General features: G+C 38.6%; 1 protein-coding gene across 1 annotated transcript in view; it reads right to left on the bottom strand.

Moving 5' to 3' along the window:
* The window catches only part of LOC124139068 (pleckstrin homology domain-containing family G member 5-like), a 242,894-nt gene that overhangs the window by 222,053 nt on the left and 5,428 nt on the right, over positions 1-15,413 (bottom strand). Inside the window, exon 2 of the mRNA XM_048394169.1 lies at positions 12,774-12,819. Within this exon, the coding sequence (XP_048250126.1) occupies positions 12,774-12,789 (16 nt within the window). The 5' untranslated portion in view covers positions 12,790-12,819. The remainder of the gene's footprint in view (positions 1-12,773; positions 12,820-15,413) is intronic.

Here is a 15,413-nt window from a genome sequence, read left to right as displayed (position 1 = left end):
TGGTTCGTGGGGACCTTCGAGTTACCATAGTTACAAAAGATTTTATACAATTGAAATCAGGTGAAAACATGGTCATTCGAGCATATTGAGAATAATAATAACCTTTCCTATATCGGAATCTCCAGGGTTCTGTCACATTATAGGAGTTCTGTTTGTTCATGTGTCCCTCGTGATATTGCGGGAATATTTCTAAAAGTGGTATACCCACCCAGCCACTCACTCACTCACTCACTCACACACCCACCAACCCACCCACCAACTCACTCACTCACTCACTCTCCCAACCACCCACATTCTAGCAGTTGATGAGTAAATATGAAAACGTCAAACTTCACGGATAACTATAAACCAGATGCTGTCATTATTATTTCTGACCCATGAAGATCTGGGATAGAATAAGTCTTCAGCAACCCATGTTTGCTGTAAAAGGTGACTATGCTTGTCGTAAGAGGCGACCAACAGGATCGGGTGGTCAGGTTAGCTGACTTGGTTGATGCATGTCCTCGATCCCAATTGCGTGGATCGATGCTCATGATATTAATCACTGGATTGTCTGATCCAAACTCGATTATTTACAGACCGCCGTCATATAGCTGGAATATTGCTGAGTGCGGCGTCAAACAACAAACAACCAAAATCTAATTATTTCTATGAGTGCCATTATGATTTTAACCCTGTCATTTGCACTCTAACACAAACAATTCAAAGCCAGTCAAGCACTTTTCCTTTTTCACATGTTCTAATTTTCTGTTTGAAATACTGTGACTAGTCAGCAAAATTCAGTGTTTCTCTTTCTCCAGGGTTCAAGGTCATACATCGGGGGTCTCTGTCAATTACTGGTAGCCCATATTAGTCTGTTACGTAAGTATGGGAGACACACATAGAACCAGTCTATACGTAGGAAATCTCAGATTAAACGACATGTCATGGCTGACCACGGTCAGCAGGATTAGCAGGACAAACAAACACTAATCCTACAATTGTCTTGTTATTCTAAGACAAACATGCAAAAACAAAGATAAATAATTGTTTTAATGTCGGTGAGGTGAAATGGGGGTTAATGCCCGTTCAAGATTATTTCACTCATATATTGACATGAAGACACAGATCCGACCCGTATAGAGCTGACCAGTTTTATCCTCTTAATGTCGAACGCCAGACATGGAAACAACAAGTACCATATCGTTATGTCTTTTGGTTTGTTTGTTTGTTTGTTTGTTTGTTGTTTAACGATGCACTCAGAAATATTCCAGTTTTATTATGGAGGCCTGTATATAATCGAGTCTGGAACAGACAGTCAAGTGACTGACATCATGAGCATTGATCTACACAATTGCTTTTTCAAGCAAGACCCGTGTAGATCTGGGTTAGAACAGGTCTTCAGCCACCCATGCTTGCCATAAAAGGCAACTATGCTTGTCGTAAGAGGCGACTAACGGGATTGGGTGGTCAGGCTTGCTGACTTGGTTGATGCATGTCATCATATTCCAGTTGCGTAAAGATCGATGCTCATGATGTCAATCACTAGATTGTTTCGTCCGGACACGATTATTTACAGACCACCGTCACATACCTGGAATATTCCTGAGTGCGGCTTTAAACACAAAACAAAACAAAATTTTAAACATGTCATAAAGGTACGGGCAGCTGTAACAAAATGTCACACTGATTATGCTTGAACATCTATCACCCCTACTGATCATTAATGCCCTGATCAGTGATCACAAAGGGCAAGGTCATGTGTGACATCAGTGGAGGTCTTTCATGCTCTTGAGAGTGATTGTCAGAGAATATCCCCATGGCAGTATACAGATCGGTCGCAAAAACTGGGGCAGTAACTCCTCAGGCCATATTATATAGTGAGTGAGTGAGTGAGTTGGGTTTAACGCCGCTTTTAACAGTATTCCAGTTATATCGCAGTGTGTCAGCTTGATGTGGGAGGAAAGCCCGAAGTGATGCAGGTCACAGACGTTTACCACTTCCGTGAAACCCACGAGCACGGGTATGGTGCTGACAAACCTAGAAACATAATCAGGGCGAACCGGGATTCGAACCCACAATCATAGGTTTCTGGCGTGCCCAAGGGACGCAACTCTGCACAGCGAATCGCGGCGCCTTAAGACGACTGGGCCACCCGTGCCCCCCCCCCCATATTATATAAATCACTTATACTTAACATGCTTAAGGTACTTTTAAAAAAGAGGACTGTAAAAAATATTGTGCCAAATCATTTATTTTCTCTGTGAAGAAAATTTTGTTTCACAAATGAAGACATGATAGATGTATTTCATAAACTTGGCATAAATGTGCACTACTTGAAAAATAAATTAGGATCTTACTCGGAAATTGTGCATGTGCAAGTGTAGAAATTAACCATGTCTCGGTCCCATTCATACAAACACATCTGATAATTTCTATGGTTAAATGATTTAATGATTTCTTTATGTTGTGTTAATCTTTTTAATTATTTTTGTTTGTTGTTTTACACCGAACTCAGCAATATTCCAGGTATATGACGGCGGTCTGTAAATAATCAAGTCTGGACCAGACAATCCAGTGACTGACATCATGAACATTGATCTACACAACTGAGATATGATGACTTGCATAAACCAAGTCAGCGAGTCTGACCACCCGATCCTGTTAGTCGCCTCTTACACACTTGTATATACGTTGATGTTTACCTGTGGCAAATTTACACCACAAACAAACATATATAATACTTAATCTCCTTCACATGGTTAATCAGATAATTGTACTTTCACATTCCTGGAATATCTACAGAAGTAATCTGCTTAGGATTGAGATTAAAGACCCTGCTTGCTGAGGCTGAAAATATGTAAACTTGGCAAGACCATATTACCTCATAATTGAGGTATTCAATATGCTGAGCACACAGACACCTCAGGAACAGACTGAGAAGATAGGATCACCATGTACATGTCAGTCTCACCATGTGTCAGCAAGGTCCACAACTGTATTCACCAAGACAGTAAAACCCTGTATTCACCAAGACAGTAAAACCCTGTATTCACCAAGACAGTAAAACCATGTATTCACCAAGACAGTAAAATCCTGTATTCACCAAGACAGTAAAACCCTGAACACACCAAGACATAGTCTAATCATACAGACCCTGAAACAAATATATCCAATACAGCCCATGCAAGTCTTTAATGTTTGGCAAGTCTAGCTTACTGCAGTATGCAAATGAAGTAAGTCTCTGGGCTCCTTTTTATTATATTTTATAACTATAATTTAACAACTGTTTTTTCTGTAAAATATGTTCATTTCAAAGACTAGATGTTAGTCTAACCAAGACAGTAAAACCCTGTACACACCAAGACAGTAAAACCTGGTACATATCAAGACAGTAAAACCCTCTTTCATCAAGACAGTAAAACCCTGTATAAAACCCTCTTACATCAAGACAGTAAAACCCTGTATAAAACCCTCTTTCATCAAGACAGTAAAACACTCTTACATCAAGACAGTAAAACCCTATATAAAACCCTCTTACATCAAGACAGTAAAACCCTATATAAAACCCTCTTACATCAAGACAGTAAAACCCTATATAAAACCCTCTTACATCAAGACAGTAAAACCCTATATAAAACCCTCTTACATCAAGAGAGTAAAACACTCTTACATCAAGACAGTAAAATCCTGTAAACATCAAGACAGTAAAACCGCCAGTGACATCATCCTATTGTTCTCCAGTGGGATTAAATCTCATAAACAAAGATATTATAATTCCCCCTGTATATTTGCTATAGAATATGTTATAATATCTCCAGGATTTTATATAGTATCTCAGGGATTTTATTAATACAACTTCCATTTAGATTGTAACATATGAATGTTTCTCGCGAGAAATTAATATTGCATTTGAACACAATATTATGAAATGTAAAATCAATGACAAATGTTTTCTTTCCTGAGGTTCATGTTGAAACATAAAAATGTTAATAAATGTTGTTATAAGTTTCTTTTTTTCGGTTTATAAGTTAGATAAAGCACTTAGTTTTTATGAGATTTATCCTTGGGATAAAACCTCTTGGCTGACGCCCCTCAGTTTTATCCTGAGGATATGGGTTTTAATTACACTAAGACAGTAAAGCCCTGTATACACCATCACATAAAACCCTGTATACACCATCACATAAAACCCTGTATACACCATCACATAAAACCCTGTATACACCATCACATAAAACCCTGCATACATCTAGGCAGCAAAACCCTGTAATACACCAAGAAGGAAGTGTTTTGGGTCACTGCTTCAAAACATACTTTTTCTTCTGAAATCCTAAATATAGTTATTATTCTTATATTTCTCAACACTCTTTTCAGGACATGCAGAAGGTGAAAAACATTGCCAGTACCTTCAACATGTTCAAGAGCCAGTTATTTACCTCATATAGTTATTCATCCCTAACCCCCAGGATATCAAAATATCAATTTCTTGACTAGAGTTGATACAGTTGATTTAAAAAGACACTCGGATGACATTTACTACATCCCTTTCCGTGTTTACACAGCTCCTGGGCAACCCTTAGGGTAGTCAGGTGGATAAAAAGTTGACACAAAGTTCAGTCCTCATTTGAATTGAAATAAGAAGTATTGGAATGAATGGCCATATCTGCAACATAGATCAGCTTACCTGGTCAAGGGAGGGGGACCACCTCAGTGTAAAGACCTGGGATGTGGGTGTGTGTGTGAGGACGAGATGAAGGATTAAACAAGGGCAAAAGTGAGCGTGGCTCACTAATACCCCCGACCCGCCTAGTCCGTCAGTAGTTTCAAATAAAAAAATGGATAGGGTTGGGATTTGAAAAATTCAAAAATAAAATGGAAAATTAAATCAAAACAATTTTTTTCTTTTGACTGCGACCCTCCAAATGACACAGATTATATGTACTAAGTTTGAGATGAATCCTCTGAATAGTTAAAGAGAAATCGTGCGGACAAAGTTTTTGGACGGAGGGATGGAAACTTGGTATAACTATATACCACCGACCTAAAAGGTCGGGGGTATAAAAACTAGGGGGGGAATGGGGGTGGGTGGTGTTTGACAGGATGGTAATGGTGGGAGGGCTAAGAGAGGCAAAGGTTGGGTCGGTGTGAATAGGGCTGGGACGAGTCCAAATTAACCCTATTACCTATTACCTGACCCGACTCGGGTACCTCCTGTAGGTCTCAAGAGACGGGTACAAAATGCACACATCAGTGACATGTAGTGTAACCATGGAGTTCTAGATAATTTGTGTCCTTAAACAATATATCACGTGACTTACCACGGGTCCAGGGAGTCCTATGGGTACCCAGGTCCTACTCAGTACCTACTCGACCCAAGTACCCAAGCAACCTGTCCCAGCCCAAGTGGGGTAAGGGGATGATATACCCCGGTAAGGGAGATACCGTATTTTCTTGAGTATAGTGCACACTTTTTTTCGAAAAAACACAGCTGTGTGGAAGGGGGTGCGCATTATACACGAATTATGAGTTTTGATGTTTTTTTCCCCCATGGAAAGACATTACCGTGAGCACGAAACACCGGGAATACCATGTCAACAAATCCACACTGAAGTACGCAAAATAATCATGTAATTACACTGTCTGGCTATAAAAAGTGTTCTTTGTATATCTGGACTTATGTTTGTAACTTATTTCATTGATTTTATTCAAAATTCCTTATAATCTGATAATATTGTTTTTATTAATTTCGGCGAAATCGTGTGTGAAGCGATCGGAAGATCGCACAACTCACCGTTATTAACAGCAACCACGGTCAGAATACCGCTATTGACGCCTTGAAACAAACTTTAGTTGACAGAGAATGGATACATATATCATAAATGACATACTTTGACTCGTTAAAAGTCATATTTGTTTTTGTTTGATGATTCTATGTCAACATGAAATTCTCGCGATCACGTGATCATGTGCGCGTGAGCCTTGACGGTGACTGGTCAGACATGTTCCATGTAAAAAATAATACCCGGGAATAGCGATCAGCTGCTTCGCTAAGGGGGATTATTATTTTAAATATGTTTATTAAAGGTTGCATATAATTAAGAAAATAATGGAATATATTATTCCTGATAAATAAAATAGTTTCAGATACAATTGTTGCCGATCCTTGCATTAAAAATCTTATAAAGTTATATCATTGGGTGTGTCTTGACCGAATCACCGGTCGATTCCAAGATTACGTGTGTACAGCTGATTGCTGTTTCCAGCTTAGTTTACGAGAAAATACGCAAGGTAATCTTAATCCCTAAATATAAAACAATGCCTAGCAGAACAATAAATACTATTTAAACGGTAAATAAACATGTCTGGTGATTTTTTATCTCAAATTTCGAATTTGTACTGACGAAGTTTCTCAGCACCCGTTCGTTTGCCGGACTTCGCTGAAAGGGTACGGTGTAAAAAATTTCTGCGCATAATATTCAAATTTCTTTTTTTCCAAAATATTGGACCCGCTAGAGGGGGGTGCGCATTATACATGGGTGCGCACTATACTCAAGAAAATACGGTACATAGAGGAGGTGGAGTAGAGTAAAGGGAGGGTAAGAGTTAAGGGGAGAGTTAGGGGACTGGGGCAAAATGGCTATTTTGTATATACCAGTAGGGCGCAGTAAAAAAACAACATCATATTGATTCAGGTGAAAGATATAACAAAGGTGGTCAATGAAAATGCGAAAATTACAATAGTTTTTCCTGTTATGCTTATAAGGCATGTCTTTATATGCAGAGGTAAGGTGAAATTGGGTTTAACGTTCACGCCCAAGATTATTGCACCTATATGCGTGCGTGCGCGCTTGTACTAGTCTGGACTGATGCCAATTTATAGTGCTAGCACACCAAGATACCATACTAACTCTGAGCCGACTAGTACTTGTTTTAGCCCCTTAATGCCGAGCACCAGGCAGGGTAACAACAAGTACCATCTTTTTACATCTTTTGGAATGGCGCGGATGGGGATCATACACCGGCCCTTCCGCTCTCAGGGCGGAAGCTCTACAGCTAGACCACAAAGACGATCTTATATGCAGAGATTAAGATTACAGTGCATAATTATCTCATAAAATAATCCAGGAATAGCATCAACTGTACCGATCTACCACATTCTGTTAAAATATACCCAATAAAAGAAATTTTAATTTTAATTTTAAAATAGTGGTAAGTTTCTTGACCTTGGCATACTGAACACAGCCTTCAGGCAATCGTAACATAACCCTAGGCGGGTTCTTGGTATCCTGATACCCTGATTCCCTGATTCAGATCCCCCTTTTACTTGTCCCTCCAGGAATACCTACAGGGCTTCTGGACAACCGGGCAACACCCTGATTTATTGAGTCACAGTATGATATGGATGGAAAGAACTATGGCTGTAAGAGACATTGCTGGGTCCTTGTCTTTGTTCAAGAATCCGTCACTTCCTTTATCTTGACACCCCACTCATCTCAGTCGTATGTCCTCCTCACTGCGGTCTCAAGGGACTTCACTAAGTCAATTATGAATGAAAGTGGGGTGGAGCACATAATTAGGGAGGGACAGGTCTGTCTGTCTGTTTGCTTCTACTAGTCTGGACCAATGACGATTTTATAGTGCTAGCCCACTGAGATACCATGCCGCAGTTTAACATGAATACCCCACTCAGACACAGTATACTGACTCTGAGCCGACCAGTTATTGTTTTAGCCCGCTGAGATACCATGCCGCAGTATAACATGGATACCCCACTCAGACACAGTACACTGACTCCGAGCCGACCAGTCCTTGTTTTAGCCCCTTAATGCCGAGCGCCAGACAGGGTAACAACATGTACCATCTTATAATGTCTTTTAGTATGACGCAGCAAGGGATCAAACCCGGGACAGACTTTCCACTCTCCGGGCGGACGCTTTACCACTGGGGTCGGGTGGATGGGTAGGGAAAGCGAGGGATGGGGTGGGGGTGGGGGTGGGGGTGGGGAGGCGGGTGGTTGGATGAGATAGGATCGTGAGGGATACCTTGAAGTACAGCTGTATAAAAACAGCATTTCCAATCATAACAGAACACATTACATCCTTACAGTAACATATTCCACAACCACACACACATTCTTCATTTTTAACACAACAGGATTATCTAGACTTGCTCAGAGGCCAATATTCATTCTCAAATCTGCTGCAAATGAAACTAAACATGCTAAAAATTACCAGTTTGAATTACAAATTTCCCAGTTCCAGAGTTTACTAAATTAAGGACATAACAAATCAATTTTGAATAATATCACAATTGTTCCCCAATTTGCTAGCAGAGGGCACTTAGTTACGACTCCCAGACAAAACCCTGAAACGACTGTGACATACAGCCATCAAAAGGCAAATTTTATACAAGAGGCTTAGGTCAAGGGCTGGGACGGGTAACTCGGGTACTCGGGTCAGGTGGGTCCTCAGCAGGATCTAGGTACCCACAGGACTACCCGGGCCCGTGGTAAGTCACGTGATATATTGTTCAATGACAAAAACTAACTAGAACTCAGTGGTTACACTACAAAGGGCTAATGTTCGCATTTCTTTCTGACGATGCACACATTCCTTTTTGACTTGTATGTTTGAGTAAAGATAAAGCTTCAGTCAACTTCAGCTTACGCATGATCTTATCGTTTGATGCGTGTATCTAAATAGTTTTGGAAAGGGCTGTGATAAATGATTCCCAATCAGATATTTTTGTTCCCAACTTTTGAGACCTGCAGCGGGTAGCCGGGAAGGGTCGGGTACCTGGGTAAAAAATTTGGACTCGCATAAATTGATATATCCCACTGACCCCCTTCCCCCAACCCCCTCCTCGCCATAAGATATTTCTGTCCCCCGTGGAATGTATCTGTCTCTGACTGACATAGTTCAATATGATAGTATCAAATATCTGCTTCACCATGCACTGTGAGACACAGGTGGGTTCAAGTACAACGGGACACAGTCTATGGTATTTAACCTCTCAAGTGTATGAATAAAGACCTAATGTATTGAGCCTATATCTACACGCGAAGGAGAATAAGACGACCGTTACAATGGTTGTCAGTGTCTGATGAAAAACAGCCCTGATCAAACGAAGAATTTTATCGCGAGAGGCTTAAGTCATACATTGATATATTGAGGTCAAAGATATCAAACTATAAAATTAAGTGTTCAATATAGAGGATGTATAGCCACTGCCATGAGTGAAATATATACCCCGAACTTTGATCACTATATACATAAACAGCCCTCAATAAACATTTGAAAAATGTGCTCCTTTGCCCTGTTGATAGTAAGCTTTACAGAGTTGTCTACCTTGATGGGTCATCCAACCCATGTTGACTGTCAAGATGTTTATTTGCATTACTTTAGGAAAATGATCACAACATGGTCAAACATGTGTTTCCTGCTCGTTAAACCTATAATATTTAAGAATTGACTTCAATATTTTTTGCTTTCGTGGACTTGACATAAAAATTGGTGTGTCACGAAAAAAACTTCACAGACTGCTAATTAAAACATTAACATGCAAAAAAATGTAGACAACAATATGGTGTGAGTGAGTGAGTTGGATTTAATGGCGCTTTGAACAGTATTCCAGTCATATCACAGCCTGTCAGCTGTGGGAGGAAAGCCCGAAGTGATGCAGGTCTCAGACGTTTACCACTTCGGTTAAACCCACGAGCACGGGTATGGTGCTGACAAACCTAGAAACATTAACGGGGCGTAACGGGATACAAACCCACAATCATAGCTTTCTGGCGTGCTAAAGAGACGCAACTCTGCACATCGAATCGCAGCACCTTAGACGACTGAGCCACCCACTCCCCCCCTGACAACAATATGGAAACGATAACATTGTTCATGTCAATAATAACAAGCTCTGCCTATTCTTTTATCAGTCAATCAGAAACTGGGTCTTTGGCATGACGAGGAAAAGCTTTGACCATGTTGACCACTAGACTACCATAAATTACAACAAAGATAAAAACAGAAAAGAAATCAATATCTAATCAATAACTATTTAGAGGAAAACTCTTGAGCCACAAGGCTATTTTGAGAGTGATTCCAATGAAAATCTGTTATCCATTGCTCTATTTATACAAACAAGTACTCTTAAACTACACAAATACAAAAACAAATTTGACATTTCTCACACTGAAATAACATCTTGATAAAAAAAATCAAAGCTAAACCATTTTAAACATTAACTTTAACATGTTAATACAATTTGAGAATATACGAAAAATGTCTTTTATTGAATGAAGTGTACTTTTAATTTCAAAATGATATTTTTCAAAATTTAATAATTTTAAAATCAGAAAAGATTTACAGTTGATTTTGGCCTGTTTGCAGTGTTATAAAATTAGTCAGGGATATTTTCTAATTAGAATCTTACTCAGGGACCTCTAGGGACAAATATTATGACAAGGAATATGAAAACGTAATTCTTAATTTCAAACTGTGTTTGTTTTCACAGACTATAAACAGTACATTGACATATACTCCCATGAGTGTCGTTTACTGACCTCTGTGGTATGATGATCTTTAGCGATCTTATCTGCACATGAACAGCGATTGTACCAACACAACAACACTGTGACAACTTATACTCATTAAAGCTATTTCTATTTTCCCTCCAGCTAGAAGGAGCCTCAGGCCCGTGGAAGGAGCCATAAAGCTCATCAGTGAAAGGGACAGACCAACATAGTGCTGTATAATGAAGTATTTAACAGTGTATTGCATGTCAGTGAAATGGTACAGACAAAAGGGAATATCTTGTTGTAATGGTGGGTTAGTGAGTTACACCATCTGCAATAACTGAGTGAGTGAGTGAGTGAGTGAGTGAGTGAGTGAGCGAGCGAATGAATTATGGTTTAAAATAATTATTCCCAGGATATCACAGCAGGGGACATAAAAAAATCAATTATCCATTTGCAAATGTTTGGTATGACAAGAAAACACTTTCATCACCCAGACCGCCTCCGAGGTCTAGTGACAGAGCGTCCTCCTGGAACATTTTCTACAGTTCTACAGTTCTACATTTTCAAACAGTTCTACATGAATTACACAATAACAAATGTATATTTGGGATTACACTTTCTTAGTAGAGTACACATTCTCGTACTTTTTGGGGTTAAGTCTCATCTGGGATTCGAACCCACACTGCCAGAGTGAGGCACTTTATCGCCAGCACACAAAGTCAGCGAACTAACCCACTCAGCCACTGGCATTGTGTGTTCATGTTATACACAGGATCACAAAAATCTTCTAAAGCACAATTATAAATAATTTCAATAAAAATATTTCCATCTTAATTTTGAAATATTTATTAAAATCCTGGATGTGCCTCAGACTAAGTGGTTTTTGCAATGACTAGTTCCTTGAGTCAGGTGAACGAAATCAAGCCATGATGAATCCTCTATGCTTAACATCATCATGAACAACTAATTCTATTCACACACATATTCCAGGGCGATGTCAAGAACATCACGATATGTCACTCTGTGAGCTGAAGACAACCGTTGGCCCTTGTCTCAAAACAAAATAAAAAAACACAGGTTGAAAACTGAAGCATGCTTATTTCAAAATCCTTTTCAAAAGTGGTTTTGGTTTAGATAATATAAGACTTCTTCACATGCTTAAAAAAAACAAAACAAGTTCCTTGCAAGAAACAGGTATATTGTCGTGTTATTAAATCAATGTTATTTTCTTCCCTTTTTAGTTTATTTGACCTTGGAAAATGCTTATATTTAGACGCTTAAGAGCAGGCAAAATATAACTCCATAATTCAAGCCTTGTTTGACAAGGGTGGAAACTGGACTTTTTCAGTCAGTAAACTCCCTTGCCTCAGGTATAACTTGCCTGAAGTATTATTCTGTTAAACTCAGTTGGATTATGCTGTGGATCATGTAAATGACTGCCTATTCACACACAACCGTGAAATTCTAAAAAGTTATCAATGGCAAGTAATAATTAAAATAATTAACTTGCTCCAACTAATACCAGTTTTATGTTTGTTTGTTTGTTTGTTTGTTTGTTGTTTAATGCCACACTTAGCAATATTCCAGCTATATGACGGTATGATAAGTTCTCGCTATCGCTAAACCAAGATCTGAGGACATCCCATAATGGGTCACGTCAGGACGACCTTTGATCCGACCAATCAAAGCGTCGCATACCAGATCATGAAAGTGACAGTTGGAATGTGTTTTCTAAACATGCAACCTCTAAAACGTTAAAACGGGGTATTCCGAACGACAGTTACGGCCCGCACGACCGATTCCGTCAAAATTATCGTCTGTCTCTCTTCCGTAGGATAAACATATGAACGGAGGAGGCGTTGCACTGCCATACAATTGTAACCATATATTAGACATTCCGGATTGTTCTTTTGTTCAGTTTTCAAAATTTTAATCAAGAACTGTGTCAAAATATTTTTCAAGCGTAGTCTGAAATGGAAGTCGCCAGGTTGAAACAAGTACCGTAAAGTTCAAGGAAGAGGCTATCTCATTGGCTGATATCGACTTCTTGTTATTCGTTTCAGTGGTCGGTCAAAGTTCGTGAAAGGGTGTTCTGACATGACCCGTAATGGGATGTCCTCAGATCTTTGTCTAGCGGCAGCGAGAACTTAGATCTGATTTTAATGAGATTGAACAAATTCAAACATGGCACAGCTATAAATACACACACCTTGACAAGACAAGGGAAGACTAGTCTATATATATATGTAGAGGCTAAAAAGTATGAAATATCTACCTGATAAAGCGTTCATCTTGCTTGACCCTCTCGTTTACATCACCCTCTGAAGAGAAAAACATGTCACGCCATATCATCAAATGTCAACAACTGATTCTGCCACCATAAGTACATCAGAGCTCCCACTAGCCTCTAGTCATTTGCTAGTGATGGCGCTAGAGCCATCATCTTCAACAGCAAACAGCATCACGAATGTTGTCACTTTTCCTGTAAGACTACCTTACCGGAGCTGTTAGTTAGATCTGCCTGGTATCAACACGATCAATAAAGCTTTTCATGATGTCATCGTGGTGATCAGTTGTCATTAGTGGAGGTTAATCTGCTGTTGAGACAATATTTAGTATTGTTTGTTTGTAATAATTAGTTATCAATGATGTTGATATATCAGTGGACTGTAGAACTACTGTAGACATGGTACAGCTGATATTTAGTATTGTTTGTTATCGATGATGCTGATATATCAGTGGGGGTAAATCTGCTGTAGAGTTGATATTTAATATTATTTGTTATCGATGATGTTCATATATCAGTGGACTGTAGAAATGCTGTAGAGTTGATATTTAGTATTATTGGTTTGTTATAGATGCTGTGGATTTATCAGTGGACTGTAAACCTGCTGTAGACATGGTACAGTTGATATTTAGCATCGTTTGTTTGTTATTGATGATGTTGATATATCAGGGGACTGCAAAATCTGCTGTGGAGTTGATATTTAGTATTTTTTGTTTGTTATTGATGATGTTGATATATCAGGGGACTGTAGACCAGAGTTGATATTTAGTATTTTTTACATTTTGATGATGATTTTGATGTTGATATTTTGTTTGTTTCCACTTCATTTAACAGTAAATAATCCTAAGGCACTAATCCTTTATATTCTGGAGATGCTGAGATTTTTCTTAAATATTTTTTCTCTAGAAAATACTTGGGAAAAATAATTTTGTCACACTAAAATGACTTTTTAATTTTAAAACAATATGTCTCCTTTTTTTCAGAGAAATTGACTTTACGCCTTGATGGACTGTGAAAAATTACAATTTTTTCAGGCCCATAGAGTATATGATATTCGGTCCCTAAGTATGACAATGATAGAAATTCTTACTTGCACAAATTTGACTAATGTTAAACATGTTCCAATGGCTAGCAGAACTTCAGACCTTTAAGACATTTAATGATGAAATGAAATAACCATGACAACTGTTAAAATAATCATGATAATAACAATGAAAAGAAAAGTTTGGTTTTTTTTTTTTAATTTGCATGACCCAATACCCTTTTTATATCATGTTACCAAGTGGTATTTGGTTTGTTCAGTGAGCAGTCATGGCTAAATCACATACCAAAGTTATCATAAATGTAGTAAAACACACACTATTGGCATCCGGTGTAGGCTGCCAAAATCTGCCCCCTTCAGAGTATACCCGAGTAGATTTTGGGGACTCCCCCCCTTTCCCCAGAATCTACCCCCAGGGGACATAATCTGGTAGTTCCTAGGATCTACCCTGGTGTAGATAATAATAAATTGTTATCAAATCCAAAAAATCAAAATGTTGTTTTATGCATGCAAAAAAAGAAATAAATACTGTTTAAACTAATAAAAAATATCTTACAAATCACATTGACTCATTGTAGTCATCATGAATTTGTAAGTTCGAAAGTTGGTGTTGAGAATTGTGTGAGGAAATTTCTTACACTTATGTTATTGAATAAGCTTTAATATGCTTTGTGAATAGACCTAACTACTTTTGATTGCATATGAAATCATATTGAAACCAATTATAAGTATGCACTTGTGCCTGTAAGAACCTTTGTTTGGGTACTGAATAGCCATTCATGTAAACTTAATCAGATGACAATGTTGTTATAGCAACAGACCAAGAGAGATCAAGAATGATTTAGATGCATCCCCAAATGGAAAACTTTGTCTACATTCATGAAATAAAAATGTTTAAATCAAACAGGGCTGGAGTCGATTCTGGGATCTCCTAGATCATAGTTATAACCCAGGGTAGATTCTGGGAACCCCCAGAGTTTACCCCTCGGGGTTGATTTGGGGAAAGGGGGTGGATTCTGTGATCTCCCAGAATCTACACAGGTATACTTTGAAGGGGGGTATACTTTCAGACTTTACACTGGTAGATACAGACAGCTAACCCAATTGAGGACTATCAAATGATGTAATAAATGTCCTTCTTAAAATGTGAAGTGTAGTGTACAATGTGACATAAGTTGGTAATTCAAGCAGTTACCATGGTTACAGTCCATGGTTATATGTGTCTAACAGGAAGCAGGATGTTTATAGATGCTGAAAGAAGAAGTAATCAGAAACAGGACATTCAATTATTTTTTTTAAAATGTCCACTATCATTGGATTAAAAATGTCCCTGAGATAGTGAGTGATATTCAGTGACATAAAAAACATGTCTGGAGCACTGACTTTTGTCTTACTTCATTACTTTGAATGATTCTACTGTTAGTCAAAGGGGCACAACTCTAGGCAGCATGTGAGACCTTTACGCTGCCCAATACTACAGCTGAGACCTTTAACCTCAAGCAATTAAGGCCAAGTTTCAGTCATCACAGAGTAACGTTATTTTCTAAACATGCTAAAGTGAAAAACTGTGAAAAACATATTTAATG

The sequence above is a fragment of the Haliotis rufescens genome, unplaced genomic scaffold (assembly GCF_023055435.1).
Source record: "Haliotis rufescens isolate VD_foot unplaced genomic scaffold, xgHalRufe1.0.p SCAF_13, whole genome shotgun sequence".
In the NCBI taxonomy this organism is placed as follows: domain Eukaryota; kingdom Metazoa; phylum Mollusca; class Gastropoda; order Lepetellida; family Haliotidae; genus Haliotis; species Haliotis rufescens.
Note: the sequence above shows the minus strand (reverse complement) of the source record. Positions and strands in the feature narration are given on the sequence as shown.